Source organism: Schistosoma mansoni, chromosome 4 (genome assembly GCF_000237925.1).
Source record: "Schistosoma mansoni strain Puerto Rico chromosome 4, complete genome".
Lineage (NCBI taxonomy): Eukaryota > Metazoa > Platyhelminthes > Trematoda > Strigeidida > Schistosomatidae > Schistosoma > Schistosoma mansoni.
Window position 1 is genome coordinate 788283 of NC_031498.1, and position 19112 is coordinate 807394.

At 38.8% G+C, this 19112-nt stretch overlaps 1 protein-coding gene across 1 annotated transcript; it reads left to right on the forward strand.

Moving 5' to 3' along the window:
- Positions 1 to 2986: 2986 nt before the first annotated feature.
- Smp_158930 (hypothetical protein) lies at positions 2987 to 14702 on the forward strand (the record flags this gene model as incomplete). Its single annotated transcript, XM_018796482.1, has 4 exons — positions 2987 to 3078; positions 3115 to 3331; positions 8079 to 8201; positions 10935 to 14702. The coding sequence occupies 4 exons, from the start codon at positions 2987 to 2989 to the stop codon at positions 14700 to 14702; spliced, it is 4200 nt and encodes a 1399-aa protein (XP_018651620.1).
- Positions 14703 to 19112: the final 4410 nt, after the last annotated feature.

The following is a 19112-nucleotide window of genomic DNA, read 5'->3' on the forward strand; positions in this document are numbered from 1 at the left end:
ATCAACGTTGATGATCTACAACAGGATTTAATACCATTGGACAAATTAGAAGTGGTTTTCCAGATTTTCGCTTGTCCGAATGAATTGAAACGGTTACTGATTGAAGAAATTAGGCAGGTTAAGGTTTCTATAATAAGAGCATTTTCACGCTTGCAGTATCCATTTTGAAGGTTTTGTATGTGAAAATCCCTCCATGCATACATTTGCAACTTGTTCCTACTGGTTTCTTTAGTTTAACATCTTGTCAGTCTTTTTGATGCCACTTAGGACGGTAATATTTTATTTCGCTATTGTTTCCTCAATTTTCTTTCGCCTTCACTATGTTTCTATGTTTCTTCCTGAACAGTATTTATGTTGTTTCAGTTCATACTTAATCTTGGCGGCAGTCATATTGATTGTTTCCCCTTTGATAGTGCTGCTTGGTTTGACTAGGATCGTGCAATTTGGTTGTGAATTGAAGTACTTTTCCAGAATCGGAAATACTTTGTGTTGTAAAGCAACAGACTATTACCTTCTAAACGGATTTTTACTTGATCTATCCAGAAAGGATGGAATAACACTTATTTTTTGGTGCATTTGGTAATTTACTTACATTCCTTAGCAATTTGTCTATTTGTTGTAATTTAGATCGATTATTGATGGAACAACTATTGGTTGAATAACTGAGTGGTAATATTTGTTTAGGTAATAATATACATTTGTATTTATGATGAAATTTAGAACCGTTAATTCCCCAATCACCTTGTTCTGATTTCAAAGGGGTGATAGTGAGTGTCTAAACTACCCAGACACTTATTCTTCAGCCAAACCGTAGTTTGGATCTTACATTACTCACAAAAAGGAGCATGAACTGTTTTAAGAGGATATGGAAGATCTGAGGCACAAGAGGGCCCTTTTAGTGCACTTAGTTCTGTTAGAACTCAATGGTTTAATTCCGAAGCCTTAATTTCTGTTCCCAACACAAGAACCGGGCCATGCATCATATCTACGTAGACTTTCTGCTTGGTACACAAGCGATGAGACAATTTTTCGAGTTAATTTTTTGCGACTGTCTGTCTTCTCACGTTTTATTGCCATCCTTTGTCTTCCTATCCTTATCTGATTATCTGTTTCGGTTAAACTCTAACTATATGGCTGGTTCACCTTTTTTTAAAGGCTAATGAATTTCAATAATATTGATTTGCCGATTGATCCGGATGCTAAAACTTTCTAAATTCTCTACCATCCATAGAAATACATTGACCTAAAAATTTGACGTTTCTGCGGTTAAATTTGTAGCCGCGCTTATCTATGTGCAATAATTTCGCCATAAGTCAGCGTTTGAATGGAGTAGGGTAGTTACTGACACCTTCGCCACTACAAGAAGTAAACATTAATGATATTTTCAGGAAAGACTGTGGTGTCATTGGTTCCTAGACACACGATCCTTGAAGCATACATTGACTGAGAGGACTTATAACAGTCCATGAACACATAGAGAACGTGAACTCACGAGCACTTAATGGTGACGGCATGGCTTGGCCATGCAAGCTCGATCACTTTGTGTAACCTCAAAAGCAGTGTATCAAGTATGTTATTCCAGTCTCAGCATGAAAATTTACTTCTAATTTTATTACGTACGTTACTAACTGTCACGACGGGACACGTCAGCACAAACGATCATGTGACTTTTACGTATGATGTTGTTGATGAAACAGGCACATCAAGCTAAGTCCTTATTATTAAGTTAGGTCCATATTCTATTGCAATGGATAAGTGCAATAGTTCCATTCCTAGACCTAGGTCCTACAAATTCAATGAAATCAGATATCTTAAGAAGTCACATTCAGACCTGAAAACCTTTGGATGGGGACGTGACATTATTCCCTAGACATTATGTGGCCTATAAAATTGTTTTAGCCCATATGGTGTCAGTTCCATATTTGTGGAAACAGACGCTTGATAAAATGGATATCTCCCAGCCTCAAAAGTGACAGAAATCAATAACGGCGGGCAACTCTGTTGGAATCGACATGACCAACCACTTGTCAATGGGGACCTTAATATTCTGTCTCTAAATATCCGGAAAATAATGCTGACTCACCAGAAGGATGGTTCGAAATATAGATCAAAGGTGATATCCCAAAAAATTGTGATCGTCAAGTACTTGAAGAATGAGGTGCAGGAGTAAAAAACGAAAACACGCGATTATGCGGGGTAGACCAACTGGTTTCTTTACGCTCGCATCTTGATATCAGGGCAAGGTTTTAAGTCTTCCAAAAGATCCAGTAAAGTTAGTCTAGCAAAGTTCGTGCCATATTTCTACTAAACTTGATAGTCGCTTGGATATCTGTTCATTTTTGAGTGTATTTGACCCTGGTACTGTGTCACTGGAACCACTAGCTGTTCCAACACTAGGCAATTATTGGGTCCTAAAGTACATATGAAGCGCCTCATTGTTGCGATTGACATTATTTCTCCTCTACATATGTAGCTTTTGCGTTTACTTCTTCATATGTCTTGACTGGGTTTGATTATTATAATACCTGTCTAGTGACATGACTACATTCGGTTCTTCAACTCCATTATCTTGGAACAAATCACCGATACGTCCTAAGAATACATGGGATGGGACTAATGTACTAAGAAAAGAGAGATGGCAAAACATATTGGTCCACTCAGGAAGACGAATATATGGCACACATGAGCCCAATCGAAAGATATTAACAGCTGGAGCAACTCGAATAACTGCATAGATATACAGTCCTCACCAACCGATATTGTATTAATTTTAGCGTGCAAATATTGATAGCTTAAACGTGTTTTCTTTTAAAAATATGTCATATTTGCTTTTGTTCCCCGTTTTCCATCCGGTGTTTTGTTATTCTAAAATGATATTAGGTGGAGGCCGTCGAGTGCTGTTTTTTTGAATTTGAATTCGACTTTGTCACGGGTTCGGAGTAGTGAGATTGCATACATCAGATTATTTGAAAATCGTGTAAAACGTATGAATCCTAGCGGACATATAGTTGTCATCCGTAGGGACGGTACTGATGGTTTGACTTGCGATTGGTGTTCACCCTTGTGTGATATTGGAAGGTAAATAATATGTTCACTGGCAACCTCATTTTGCAGTAACCAGTCTTGTGATATTCGCGTTCAACACTCAACAGTTGCTCCATTTCATTGTACTCTACAACTGCTGAAAGATGGATTAGTTCAAGCCGTCAGCAGAGTAGACGGACGATATAAAATGTTAGTTAATAATTTCCCTTTGAACGATGCTTGCGTTTTGACTGATAATTGCATACTAACTGTTGGAGATCGTCAGTTTCGCTTTTTCTATCCACCGGTGAGTCTGGTTAAGAATGAGTTAAATTAACATTTTCGTTATAGTTTTTGTATTATATGCCTTTTCGATTACCGTAGATAATAGGATGGTTTCCACCCCTTTGTTATTTCTTGGTCATTTGTCGTACACTAGTAACTCATCTGGTGCAGCACTTTTATAGACAAACAGTCTTTTCAGGCATTCGATATTGAATCTGGTTCGGCTCATTTATCTTCGCTTTCATAAACAGTGTATATTTAGTTACATGAAAGACTGAGATTTTCGACTACCTAAAATAGTCTTAAAATCTCTAGACTACTGAAAAATCTTGTACATGTATAATATGTTAGACATCACGGTTCATTAGCCCAATCATACATGTGTTAATTGGCAGTATTAAGCACGTTTTGTATCGTACCTGTCTCAGACTAATTTCCGATAAGTTCAGTAAACTTGGCTACCTATCCGGTTAAATTTAGCTTTGGAACCAACTGTACAGTTGGATTTTCATTTTAAATGTTTTATTAGTATAACGCTTAGCATCACTGTATCAACCCATCACTATACCTCGTAACAGCATAGAAAATAGTGGAAATCGGGTCAAAGCAGTATTGTAAGTAGCAAAACCTTACGTCTTCTTGGATACAGACTTGTAAATCTAGAGGATAAAAATAGAAAATACTTCTAAAACAAGATTAAGGGAAGCCGAAAACGACAGATCTACTCAACCTTGATGGATTTCAGGTTGTTATCAAGAGCCACTGTGATTTGGGGCTATCGCACACATCTCAGCCTGAAACTCCACACTTACCAACGCCGCTCATCCCCACAGTCCTTCGACCTTCGTTCAGCTTGGTTGTGTGCTAGCCATTAGCGAATAGGTGTGTGCAACGCGACCCAGACCTGACTAAATAGGTGTAGTTGCATCTACGTAATAGGTATGAGTTTTGTTAGTTAGGTTATTTTTTATTTTATTTAAACACATAAATATTGGTACAAGAAAGCACCAGATATATATGCGCCATACAAATCCCATTCGATTTGCTTGAGGGCTGTGATACTGCCCGGGTGCCCAAACCAAAGCAGGTGGTTTTCTTAGGGGCCCACACCCGGAGCCTTTGACCTAAAGGTCTGATCCACAAGGCAGTGGAGCACCGTGAGGAGATGCATTCCCATGGTAGCCGGTGGTCAACGATTGATTTATACGCTATTTGTTCCTTCAGAATACTGGAGCCCATGTGCACCATTGGTTTGAAATGATGGTTTTTCAACTCCCCTAGGTGGACTTTCCGTGTCCACCAACCCGGTTAAAGCATCGGACATTCGCTTTTCGTCCTCTCAATTTCGTAAACAACAGTAATGCCACGAGGTAGTGAGTAGGCCTTCCCTGGCAGGTGCCTTGATCTTGTTTTGTCCACAACAGTTGTTTGCAGAATTACTGTACTGTTCCATCTAAATACAATTTGGAATGAAACAAACTGATCAAAACTGATATCTAATTGACAAACAATGAAGAGAATATAACCTGATAAGGGCAAAACTCAAAGATGAAATGTAGGAATTAGGACGGCTCGTGTGCAAATACAGTTGTGTAAGAAAGCCACTGCGAACGTATGATAGGTCCTTAACTACATTGGTGGTAAAACCTCACTTGAACGGTAGGCAAACAATGTCTATATGTATAGAATGGAATTTGCACATTCTAGATGCAAAGTACTTTTACAACAGTCACATGACCCTGGACCTGCATTCATTTTTGGTAGTGAGTGGTCAAAAGATTGATTTATTTGAACACAAACATGACTAAGGGGCACCAGATGCATGTGCGCCACATAATAACAATGATGTAAAGTGCGTATAATAATAACAACAACGAACAGAAATCAGTGTGTGAGCGTGAAATAATAGTAATGGCAAAAATAAGACTAGAAAGAATTTCAGTCAAAGAAGTTACATTCATTTTTACGAAGAAAGTTACAGCAGGATCTCCATTGGCTTCTATTCTGATCCATGTCTGATAACGTCTCTAACCCCTGTGTTGCACCACCTCTAAAACCCCAACCAAGGAATCGTGAAGGACCAAAAGAGAACAGTCCTATACAGCTTTCTTTCATACAACGACCAACCGCTTTTTCCAACCAGTCCGAGCGTTGCCAAATACTGCATAACGTGGAATTCGCTGGGACGACATTCGTAGGTCATGTCCAATGCACTGAAGTCGATGTTTCAAGATGGTGACATCAACTGAATTATCACTATACCTGGATACACAATACCGAACCTCTCCATTACTAACATGATGTTGCTACTGGATGTCAGCAATCTTTCAGAGACAACGATGACCACAGAGTCTTCTAACATCGACTCGGAGAGGCCAGGTTTCACAATCATTTGAGCAAAACTGCTCCCATCGACGCGTTGTAGCTCCGACATTTTACAGCCAGAGTAACGACGGAGCCAAAGGTGAACCAGATTGGCATAAGACGCTCTGGCTTTCACTATACGTGAATTATTCTTATCACTCAAGCCACCACCAGCATTTTCTCTGCCACCCAGATACACAAACTTCTCGACTACTATCTGCTAACTACTCAAGGAGAGTACAGGTTCAGGGTCGTTAGTCTTGTAAAAGAACTTTGTACTTCAAAGGTGCAAAACAGACCATACCTACGGACACTAATTGCTAACTGATTAATTGCAGATTGCATGACTTGGGTATTATCACACAGTAAGACAATGTCATCCGCATACTCAAGGTCGAGAAGTCTTTCTTCAGGCAACAAATCCACACCGCCATTACCGACATCCATCAGAGCTGTTTCCTGAACGTTGTCGATAGCAAAATCGAAGAGGAATGGTGAGATTGGATAACCCTGCCTAACCCCACTGTTTGAATGGTGGTTGTATGCCCTCACTCTACCTGAGATGTTTGTATATAGGGCTTTCGTGATGTTAATAAATTTCTCAGGCGCACTCTTCTTCAATAGACAATCCCAGAGAACAGTCCTATTCAACGGATCGAAGGTAGCCCTAATATCAAGAAACATTACGATTGTTGACCTGTGATAAGTTTGGCAGAGGGTGGATATATGATCAATACATCCTTGATCAGAACAAAAACGAGCCTGCTCCTCGCGAGTCATTCCTTCTCGGGTTTCGAGTAATCTACGAAGTATGACAGAAGTCACCAGTTCAGATGCAATCGGAAGTAGACTTATCCACCGGAAGTTACATAGATTACACAAATATTTTTTAAATATAGGCACAACCATTAACTCATCCCACGATGTTGAAACAGTCTAATTGCCAGACGTTTGTAAACAACTCAATTCCTTAACCAGGAGGTCGCCACCATTTTCAAAGAAATAAGTCATCCGGACCTGGAGGTTTGTTAAGCTTCTAAAGTCCGATTTTCTTGCGGACTTTCGCCGCTTTAGGTGGGTCAGTCGTCACCAGCCATGAGTGACAGGATAGTCTGATCAATGTCGTCGGGACAGCGTACCGATCGAAAAACTGCCTGTTTTCCAAGGCGTCGGTAGATGTTATTAGTTGGCATCCCATTAGCTTCACAACAAACTTCTTGTTGCCAGTAACTCGGATGAGTTGAAATAGTTTCCGGTAGTTACCAGATATAGATGCTGCTTCTAACTCGTTGGCACACTCCGACCACATAGCTTCTCGGTCATTACGCAAACTTTGCACAATGTCATTGCGTAACTATCTTCGTTTATGTCCATACTCTCTGTGGCCTTAGTAGACTAACGTGTTCCAATGAGTTGTATGGAGTCTGTAAAATCCCAATGCTCACAAGCGGGACGTTTCTCGAAACGATAAGCGACTTCACCTGCCCTTTTTATTGCGTGATGTGAATGCGGTCAATGCTCATGTATACTTTTCGGTGAATTGATAGCTAACCTTAAACCTAGCTCAGTTTGATACTTAGTTATGACAAGCTGCAACCAATTTACTTACATCGATCCGTTCTGCGCGATGAATTTGATCACTGAAACGTAAGATAAGATAAACACAGACTTGGGCATGGTCGGAGTTCAGATAAGTAATCCAAAAGGAGTGGCAGTCCATTACATAACCACGCTAGCGGTAGCTGATAGCGATGTGATCAATCTGAGTCCAGGCTTGAGATGTAGATGGAGGACGCTAAGCTGCACATAGAGGATAACTGTGCTAGATAGAAACAGGTTGTAGTCTGAACAAAGTTTCAGTAGACAGTCACCGTTATCTGACCTAAGATCGTCAAATCCCCATCGGCCACCCAAACGTTTCTCCTCTATGTCTAGACGCTTAATCTGTGCATTCAGGTATATGGCTAGTACTACAATACCTGTCGAACGCGCTTTATGTAGAACACTTAATTGGTAATAAAACTCATTCTTGATGGCATCTGAGCTGAAATTTGTCGGAGCGTAGGCGGAAATGACGAAAATGCATCCGCCTCAGCGCTTAGTGCGATACCAACGCCAGCAAAGTCAAACCACAGGGTTCTCGGATAAACGCATGAGAAACAAACTTTTCGAAGCAAATGATAGAGGATTTGTAGTACTGCGGTTAGAGTCCTAATTGTGGGTCTCGGGTAGACTGCAGACATGGATGTTGAGACTTTTTAAAGACATAACCAACCCTATCTGCTGTCCGATCTGCGTTAATGTGCGAACGTTGAACAAGGCCAGTTTGAATGTTATATGTGGTTTCAGAAAGACTTGCAGTATTGTATTCGGTAGTAGCATTCAACTTTCGACTAGTTAGTAATCTGAGATCGTTTAGACAGGACAGGGTTTCTATCATAAGCGAGCTGCTGGAAACCCTTTTCTGTCTAAAGGATTTCAGGTTACTAACTGATCGAAAGTTGGATGCTACCACCGACCACCAACATTGAAAATCTTTCTGAAACTACGTATACGCAAATCAATTGAAAGTAGTCGAGTTCGCTGTGTAAGTGCTAGTGATGAAGGGGGTGATAAGATCAAGACACTTATAGTAAAAGCCAGAGCGGCTTATGCCAATCTGGGCCATCTTTGGCACTTTCGTAATGTTGGTATGGCTCCAAAAGGTCGGGTTTATGTTAGTGAGAGCTACTTTGTTTTCCTGGCCTCTCCGATTTGAGCATGTTAGACGACTCTGTGGTTTATCTTCGTTGTTTTCGAAGGATTGCTGACACCCAGTAGCAGCACTATGTTAGTATTGGAGAGTTTCGGCATCGTGTGTTTGGGCACAACGACGATAATCCAATTAGTGTCACCATCTTGAAACACCGACTTCGGTGGCTTGAGCATGTGGTACTAATGTCGCCCCAGAGAATTCTATATCGTGCATTTTTCTGGAGGCTGAGACTAGTTGTATGATAGTGTCATGATATGAAAAAAATCTGTATAGGATTATCCTCTTTTGCTCCTCCATGATTCCTTGGTTGGGGTTTTAGAGATGGTGCAACACAGGGGCTAGAGACGTTTTATTTATTTAAACACATAAATATTGGTACAAGGAAGCACCAGATAAATATGCGCCTCACAAATCTCATTCGATTTGTGTGAGGGCTGTGATACTGCCCAGGTGCCCAGACTGAGGCAGGTGGTTTTATTAGGGGGCCACACCCGGAGCCTTTGACCTAAAGGTCTGATCCACAAGGCAGTGGAGCATCGTAAGGAGATGCAGTCCCATGGTAGCCAGTGACCAAAGATTGTTTCATACGCCATTTGTCCCCTCAGGATCCTGCAGCCCATGTGCACCATTGGTTTGGAATCAGGGTTTGCCAACTCCCCTAGGTGGATCCTCCACATCCACTAACCCGGTTAAAGCACCGGACATTCGCTTTTCGTCCTCTCACTTTTGTGAACAACATCCCCGCCACGAGAAGGCAGTGAGTAGGACTTCCCTGACAGGCTATATATTCGCGTGGCCATATGAGAGCATTTCGAGAGGGAGAGCAAACTCCCCACTTTCGGCCGTACCAGGGCATTTGGGGGCTAGAGACGTTATCAGATATGACTCAGAACAGAAGCCAGTGGAGATCCTGCTGTAATTTTCTTTCGCTTCATGTGAGAGGAACCTTAACTGAGTGAATTTATTCTGGTTTTATTTTTTCTTAACTGAATTGCTGCCATCATTTTTTTCTCTCACACTGATCTCTACTCGTTTTCGTTTTTTTTATTATGCTCACATTCCTTTCTCTTCACAATTTTGTTACTTTACTGTGTGGCGCATGTATATTATTGTGCCCCTTAGTACCAATATTTATGTTAAAATAAATTGGTGTGATCTAACTATATTTAGTTCAGTTGTTAGGGGCGGCCAGACCAAAACGTGGCACAAATCCATGAAGTCACTGACAATTGGACTGAGCCATGTTGGTAGGTGTAGACTACCTGGTTGGTATTCGCGAGATGATAGCAATCGATGGTTAGAGACCTTAAATGACATGGCTCAAAATCGTTTGCAATAGCGAAGGTGCATCCACTCTTTGTGCTCTATCAAATTCTAATCTTCTGAATTCTTCATGTCCCTATCCTTTTTCTCCTTCCAAATTTATTTCACTGTATCACACTCTTCGAATAACATTTTCAAACCCTAATCTTTCGGTTTACTGCTTATACTCTTATTACTACCACTGGGATTTGAATGGACAACTGCATCTCTGTGCTAATGTGGTATGGCAACTTGAACTGATGTACGTACGTACGAAGTTCTACGTTGTAACTGACTGACTGACTGAGTTCAGTTGTAACTAATCAAATTATATATATAATGCTTTCACTCTCATCTCACCGTTTGTTTATGATTCACAGTGGAGTTTGGCGAATGCACTTATGCTTAACGAATTCGGACGGAATTCGTTTATGCCGAAATATAATTCTTGAATGATGTAAATGTTTAGTCTAGTTCTGTGTGGATAGTAACATTTCAAGGTACTTATTGGAAAAATACAGGTAATAGTTTATGGAGCATTGAATGTTTCCAGTTTCTGAAGGTACGACAACTGTTTAAGACTTCAAATGGTGTAAAATCGAGTAATTTCCTCAAAATAGCGAATCTCTGTGACATTAAGAAACATGTCACAGTTGTACAAATAATCTCAGTTTTCTACGTTATACACCTAGTTTCATACCTCACTAATTTGCTCACTTTAATTTTGATTAAACATATTGGTTTCTCTTCAGTGTAGTATAAGTGACCTTTTAGACGACCACATCAAAATAGAATATTATGCCCCTTAACGTAAACTTATTTTGGAGAGTTGATTCTTAAAGCTTGTAAATACAGTTTAACAGCACATTTCTAGTTACGGAAGTTGTGGTTTTCAACCACACCATTGATTTAAATCCTACCCTGCAATCCGGGGTTCAGACAAGTTTATGACTTGGTTAGCTATCATTACGACTTGTGTGGAAATAACTTAAATACAGCAGTCTAATTGGTAGCAAGTTTATGTTACTCTTTCAACCCTGTGAAACGAGTAAATTTAGTTTATGTGGATGAGTAACAAACTTTCACCTAGTTAACATGTTTTTATGAAAATTTCCTCTCGTTTGGGAAGTAGTAATTAACAAAAATATTCTTGTTAATATAATGATATAATATGTGCATTACAATTTGTTTACCCTAATCTCAGAGTCGAAAGACAACATCAGATGACTATTTATACGAAGCCTCCAGCAAAGCATCAAGCCACTATAACAAAGAAGAGGTTCTTACTCCAACTTCTCTACCTCTTGTTCATCCATCCAAACGTACTACTCCTAGAAAGATATTACTTAATCATAAAACTCGCTCCCCTCGACAGAGGTCTATGACTCCGAAAAGAACTCTAGGGACCAGCGAGCGTTATGGTCCAGTTCCTCCTCGTCAGCCAGCTACCCCACCAATAATTCAGGTACTCCGACACGAACCGAATTCATCACAGTCAAATAAGCTACCTGTATTTCAAGCAGAAAATGTCGAGTCTAATAAAAAAAGTGTAAGCGGTGGTAAAGGTTATAGCTATACAGATGTGAATGTTTCTAAATCAAATCAACTAAAGTCATCCGTCGTTCCTGACTTGCCAAATGCAGCACACCATCCCTCGAGCAGTGTTTTGTCATCTATAAAAGGGAGGTCACAAAACCGTATTCACACTCCGTTTATTACATCTACTTTACCTAATGACGACCTCAACTTCACACCAAACGAAAATAAACGTTCACCCGGCTTTAGAAAGAGTTTCCATAAGCTGCTCATCCTGAATGAATCATCTAACCAATCCAACCTTTGCAAAATTGATCAGTTTTATGATGAATTAAGTTATGTAAAGCAGCAGGCGATTGAAAGCAAGAGATCACCATCTACTGGACAAGAAAACCAATTTTGTTACGATAAATGCATTAATGATCCCACAGAAGAAAGTTCTCGTGAATATATTCCCGAGTTACTCACATCACCGAATTCCCAGAGGATTACGAGAAAATCATTGTCTGCAAAGTCATCGCAAAAAATTAGCATAGCATATTCACCAGAAACAGAACAAGAATTGATTAACCGTAATAGAAAACGTACCATATCCGGTAAAACTTATCCGACGGCAGAGGACATGCTTGCTACTAAACGTCGAAGAGGGGTTTCATTCGGCCCACCTTTAAGCCCTGAACGATTTGATAAATCTCTCCCCCCATCTACTCCAGTTAAGCGAGGGGGAACTCCGCTGGTCAAACTAAGTCACAGTACCCCAGCAAACCATAGTTTACAAGTCAATTCAGTTGTTTGGCACTCAGCTACACCATTTGCTTCCAAATTGTCAGAACTATCACAATTATCAGCTTTCTCAAAAACGACATGTGAATCTCCAAATTATAATGTAACGAATAATCGAGTTTCTGCAGTCATCTCTCTACCTCCAACACCAGACACTAATCTTCTAAATTCCTTGAGCACTGATATCAGTTGTACTCATGAAAGTTTCGCTACTTTGCCAGTGACTTCTGCAGCTTACTCTGCTCCAATAAAAAAATCCAAAATCAACCGAAAAAATTTAAAAAGACATTCAATTGCGTTCCTAGAAAAAACAAGTAAAACGCCGTCACTAAGAGTCCCACCAACTAGTCCTGTATCTACTAAACAAAAAGATAAAAAACAGTCAACAAACGAACAAAGGGCTAAATATCAGGAAAAAAGAGCACAGAGCTTCGATACCAACAATAATAAGACTTACAACAATAACAACTACAACAAACTATACTCCAGTGCTTCTTATAGCCTACCGAATATAACTAAGGAATATAAACAAAGAAGAAGAACATCTTCAGTGCCACCGACCAACCTGACAGAAACTGAAGCAGTTACACCTGAAATGAGTTTGTCGTCCGTACGGAAGGAATCTGGTTTGACTGGTGTTAGAAAGTTGTTGAAAACTCCGAAGTCTGTGCAAACACCTCGTGTATCTGGTGTCAGTGAACTGTTTAAGGATGAACCGAGTGTGAAGAGACATCGTGGTCGGCCTTCATCAGTGCCACCGACCGACCTGACAGAGACTGAAGCAGTTACACCTGAAATGAGTTTGTCGTCTGTACGGAAGGAATCTGGTTTGACTGGTGTTAGAAAGTTGTTGAAAACTCCGAAGTCTGTGCAAACACCTCGTGTATCTGGTGTCAGTGAACTGTTTAAGGATGAACCGAGTGTGAAGAGACATCGTGGTCGGCCTTCATCAGTGCCACCGACCGACCTGACAGAGACTGAAGCAGTTACACCTGAAATGAGTTTGTCGTCTGTACGGAAGGAATCTGGTTTGACTGGTGTTAGAAAGTTGTTGAAAACTCCGAAGTCTGTGCAAACACCTCGTGTATCTGGTGTCAGTGAACTGTTTAAGGATGAACCGAGTGGTAACGTGTGTTATCGTGTACAGAATGTATCTAATGTTACTTCATTGTCTCCAAGTTACTGTAAATTGTGTCGTTGTTTGCTATTCGAATGTCAATGTAGTTTCGGTTTTAATAATCTGACAGGGAAGCGTTCTAGGAGAAGAGGTTTGGACGATGTCGCGGAGTCTTTGCCTTCCAAGCGTACGCGTTGTGTATTTAAAATCGCCGAGTCTTCAGTCGTTAAATCTACTGACGCTGACTATCCCGTTATGAAAATGTCCTCTAGAAGATTGAAATATCCGTCGACTAATGAATTAACCGTACAACTGTCAAAAACTAAGTCGAAAAACAAGAAGCAAGTTTCCACCATGGGTTCGCAGTATTCTGATGCTCTAACGGATCGTTCGGTGAATATAGTAAAGTCTCTGGAAAACCGGACGTCGAAAGAACTCCCTGGATTGATTATTCCCTTGCCGAATAATGTGATGGGAAATAATTCTCGAAAGAGGAAATCTATTCCATATAAATCTCGCTTGACTCCTAGTGATAATATGCTAAATTCATATGATCAATCTGCGCCTTCAAATACTGTGTCTCTTATCCCGAAGACCGCTAAGGATCGTGAGTCTGTTTCCGTTGTTCCTGTCGCAAAGCGTCTCCGCAGCAGAATGACCCCATCAGTCATTGAATGTTTGTCATCTAGTCGTACGCGACGTGCAGTCAAAGTACCGGATTCTTTGATCGGTGAATCTGCCACTACCGACAGTTCCGGTAAGAGTTCCATGGTGAAAACATCCTCTAGGAAAGTTAAATCTCAATCGAATAAAGAAGTTATCATACAGCCGTCGAAAACTATATCAAAAACCAAAAAGAAAGTTTCCTCTACGGATTTTCAGTGTCCTGATTCTCTACTGGATCATTCAGTCAATGCAGTGAAGTCTACAAACAACTGCGCATCAAAAAGATCTATAAAAAGACTTGCTGATGTTCGTAGAGTCTCTCCTTCTATTCCATTGGCCAAACGTCTACGGAATAGAATTGATCAGTCGGATATTAAATGTGTAACATCCGAACACACACGAAATGAAGAAACATCTTTACCTGTGAAAGACCAACCTAGTGAAAAGAAGAGAAATGGTACCAAAACAAATAATCTGCGAAACCGTAAACAGGTAATCACTTCACCATCAAAACCACTTCCAACTGCTTCATCTTCAAAATCTGTTTCAACCAATGAATCTAAAGATATAACATTGAAGTCTAAAACACGTTCACGACATATTAAACGCGCTTCTGTTACGCCTGTTGATAATATAACTAATGTTTCACCAAAAAGACGTGTTCTTCGCTCTTGGAAGGTAATAACTCCTGCTTCAGAAATAAGTCAACCAATCCAAGAAAAAATATCAACTTCTAAAATCACTAATAAATCAAAATTAAAGACCACTAATAATAATAGTAATAATAATAGCTCGGTAACATCAAAATCAACTCAAGCTAAACAATCATCAATATCAATCCGTCAAACTCGTTCAAGAACACGCCAATAAACAATCTATGAAAACAAATAATGCTTTTATTCAATAATCCATAAATATTTTTTTGTATCCTTATAAACAACAACAACAACAAAAATCGATTTTAACACCTTGATGTATTTATGTTAATGTAATCTATATACGAAAGAACAATAATCTGTTACCCCTTTTCCGTTTAAGAGTACTATATAGGTATCTATATTCCAAATTACTTGTTATAATAGTATCATTATTATTAGCATTAATCAAATCTCTAGAGCAAAGCCATTTACTAGTACAATTAAATATTAATGTTTAGTTGTTACGTAACTTGTTTATTCTCGGTTTTATGTTTATTCTTATTACAACCTTACTGTAATTTATTTCATCTTTTTTTATTAAAAAAATACATATATTTACTGTCTACTACTTATGTTATGCTGTTCAATTGATGTTGTATATATACATATACATGTGTGTGTATTTATTATATATTTTAAGTGTATATTTGTTTTTTTTATTTATTTATTGTTATTAATATTATGATTAATGTCAACTTATTTTCTAAACATTTCTGCGTTTATTTTGTTGTTGCTACCCCCCTTTTTTTCCAAAATGGGGTTCCTATTTGTCAGTCAGTCAGCAACAACGTAGGACTAAGCACATTTATGCATCGGTCCAAGTTGCTATACCTCGTTAGCACAACAAGATGAACACCGAATTCATAGAAGTAGTTAATTTAGTGGTGGTAGTATATAAAAGATAGCTTGTATATGAGGATATAGTATAGGAAGGAAGAACGTTATGAAGCAATTCTAATCTCAAGGTTTAAGGGAAGACAGAGAGCGTATACACCTACGCCATTGTGATCGATTCTGAGTCATGTCACCTAAAGTCTCCAACCATTGGTTACGATAGTCACACGGACCCCAACCAAGTAGTCTGCATCTACCAACATGGCTCAGACTAGAAGTTAGTGACTTCAAGAACTGATACCACGTTTTGGTTTGGCCACTCCTAACTTTCTTCCAACCATCGCCAATACTAGTCAACATAGCGCGTCGTGGTAATCGGTGTTCAGGCATACATAACACGTGGCCCAACCTCACCAACTGATTTACCAACATTCCATAATACCCTGTATCTAACCTCACTATTACTTACCCGGTGATCTCAGCAGATTCGAGCAATATTTCTAAGACATCTGTGGTCAAATACTAGTAACTTGCGAGTATCTTGTACTCTTGATGGCCATGTTTCGCAGCCGTAATATATATATATATATATATATATACTAATAATTTACCTACATGAGCTGGGTTCTAATTGACCTAAAATGTAAATCCGACTTTTTGAAATGTTTATTCAACAATTTGTCAGTTATCTTTAAAAAAAGAGTTAAATCTAGGATTTTAGTTGTGTGTTAAGTAGAATAGATTAGTACACTAGAAATTATCATACGTCATTTACTACAAGCCAGTTTCCTACAGTTTGTAACATAGAAGTCATGATGAAATAAAGTAGCTGTATGTTTTTGTCATATTAGTTTGAGAGTTGTGTGAATTCAATATTTAATGCTCTGTTTAAGAAATTTTCAGATATATAATGTTCAATATTTGTAAACAACTGTGATTGAGATAACTATGCGTCTTGAGATTTGCAACCAATTAGCAATATAAGTACGGGTACTATTCTTTGAGAAAGGTATTTCAAGTGTATACGGTCGGCTTTACTGATCCTGACGAAATGTTGAAGATAACTTAGTGTATACATTAGCGCACAGTTGTATACTTAGATTGAGTTTTATTTCTAACGTTATCATTTATCATGCTTTAAGAAACAAATAATATAAAAAGAATCACATGATTTTAAAAATAAAATTTACAGATGAATATAGCATAAATGAAACTGGTTTAATGTAATGAGTTTTGTTCCATCTCAGATAATCTGTAATTTAAAATGACGACGATCCTTCAAATTCTAACTAGTCAGACTGCACATATCGATACGACTCAGTCCAATTGTCTGTATGAATGTCTCTGGCTTCTAACTAGTATAGACCATTCATCATTACGCATTTGAGTTGATGTATAATAAACGTCCAAACCGTCTAACGGAAAAGTCTTTATGATACTACAATTATCGTAACCAGTAGTTGGAGACGGGTGACATTGATAAGAATAGGTAGCAATATCATAAATGCATTCACTCCTTGTGTTCTCTTAAACCCTGAGTTTTGAAATCATCATATACGTTTTATTCCAATGAATTTATTCTCACATCGTCTATATTTAGTGTTTCCCCACTTCCACTGATACTGTTACCTCCATGGAATGCCTTGATAATTTCATCTCTCTGTAGTGATTTAGGGTGACGACTTAAGCTAGGCTCTCCGCTGCATATTACTGAATAACATTACATCATTAATATATTTTGTAGTGCATACCTCAAATCCTTTACCGTCCGCTGAAACTCGTAGACTTTACTTCTTACATATTCGTGAACTTGTCACATGATTTTCATTTAACCGACTCATATTATCCTACTTACTAAATCCAACATCCAAATATGATTGGTTTGACGTAGTATAGATTTTGATATGATTGTTGAAAAGACGCTATATAATTCTTTGATGAAGTTGATTATTACACTGAAGAAGTCCAGACAAGTTAGCTGGACGAAACGTTGGAATTATTAAAATTTCAAACATAATTTTTACATATAATGACTTCTCTATGCTCGGCGCCCAATTTGTCAAGGTATTCCTTCTAATCTTGACGAATATTCGTATAATTTGTTCTACATCTTATTTCATGAATTTCCTGGACATTTTATAGTACTGACTGTACAATCACGATGCGATTAATGATTATAAAGATATCAGACATTTTGTTTCCTCTATGGATAACATGGCGCTCTTATATGAAGTCAAGGTCTTAACTAGGTTTGCGAATTATTTTTAACTTATTCAATAATAAGTCTAGATATTTCTGACTAGCTTTAAGCTAAAAAAGCACTTGTAAGTTGTTTATCTTTTGAATACATTATGGAGAGTGATGATGACGTAGCTCTCAAAATGTTTTAGAGAATATGAACTATTACTAGACTTTCACATACTATCAAGCAGTATCATGCCAGGATTAAGCATCACAAAACTGGGGAAAAGAACGGATGAGAAATCATAAACAATTGAAAGCCTTTCTTCGCTTATAAAATATATTGTTTGTTGAGTAAAGTAGACGAGTAAAAATTATATATATAATCAGTTTTATTTAGAACTGGTTTTTTAAATTTTTTGCGTAACTCGGAAGTCTTATTCGTTCTATTACGTAGGAAATGCCTCAAATGCACTCGATTACGATTTGTACTTTGAGTGCTTCATGTAGCTGTTAAATTCAGTTATATCTCCGGAAGACGTGTTACCTGATGAAGGAATCAAAATATGCAGTATGGAAGTGTGGTATGTCAAAATGTTTCTGCAGCTGACACAAGTTTAGTTACAGCCTGAATTTGGAAGGCTCTATTAGCCTTCTCCAACTTGCATCACTTGTGGCTTAGGTTAAATAGCCGTCTACCAACAAAAGGATTAGTTTACTGCTCATCAATTCTCTTTGTTTTACTTCATGGATATGAAACACGGTTATTAAAAATAGAGGATATTTGTAGATAATGGTATTCGATCATGGGTGTCTTTGGAGTGTCGCCTGTGTATTTTGCGACCACCGATTTAGTAATGTCAAAGTTAGGCTTAAGGTACGATGTAGATGTGGAAAATCAATTGGTAAGACAGTAAATCTTCAGCTGAGGCGGTTGGGACATGTGTACGTATACCTGATCATCACTTACATCTATGAGCGATTTACTGTAGGAGCAGGTTGGAATAAAGCTCGAGGCACCAATCCAAGAAGGCTTCAACAGTCGGACTGTCGTGTAAATTGGTGTAGGTGGTTGACAGGTTCATGATTTCAATGAAATTCAACAATCTCCAAAACCCCATACTAGGAATTATCATGTCCTCACTAGTGACTAGCTTCAGGAGGAAATTTTCAGAGTCCTAGTGAGAAGCGTGACCAATGGAGCTAAACTGTGTCGTGTGTGAAGCAGTTACCCACCGAAGACATGGAAGATGGTCGCACAGTATCGTGGATTGTTTAGAGGTAGACATTAACACTGTTGGATGCCCGCTCAATGGTCTAGGGGTTAAGTGTTTGAGTCCCGCATGTGGGATTGTGGATGCGCACTGTTGAGGAGTCTGCTTACTACGACGAAACTGACATTTAGTACTTCGAGGTTTCCTATATTGGTATAACTTTGATCAGTTGTTTGTTCCAATGATATTCGTCAATTCTTTTCTTCGCGCCTGTCGCCTTCCTTGATGGTCGGAAACTGTTTGTTCGTGAATTTCCTAATGATAATACGTCGACTAAGGTAACACGGTGATAT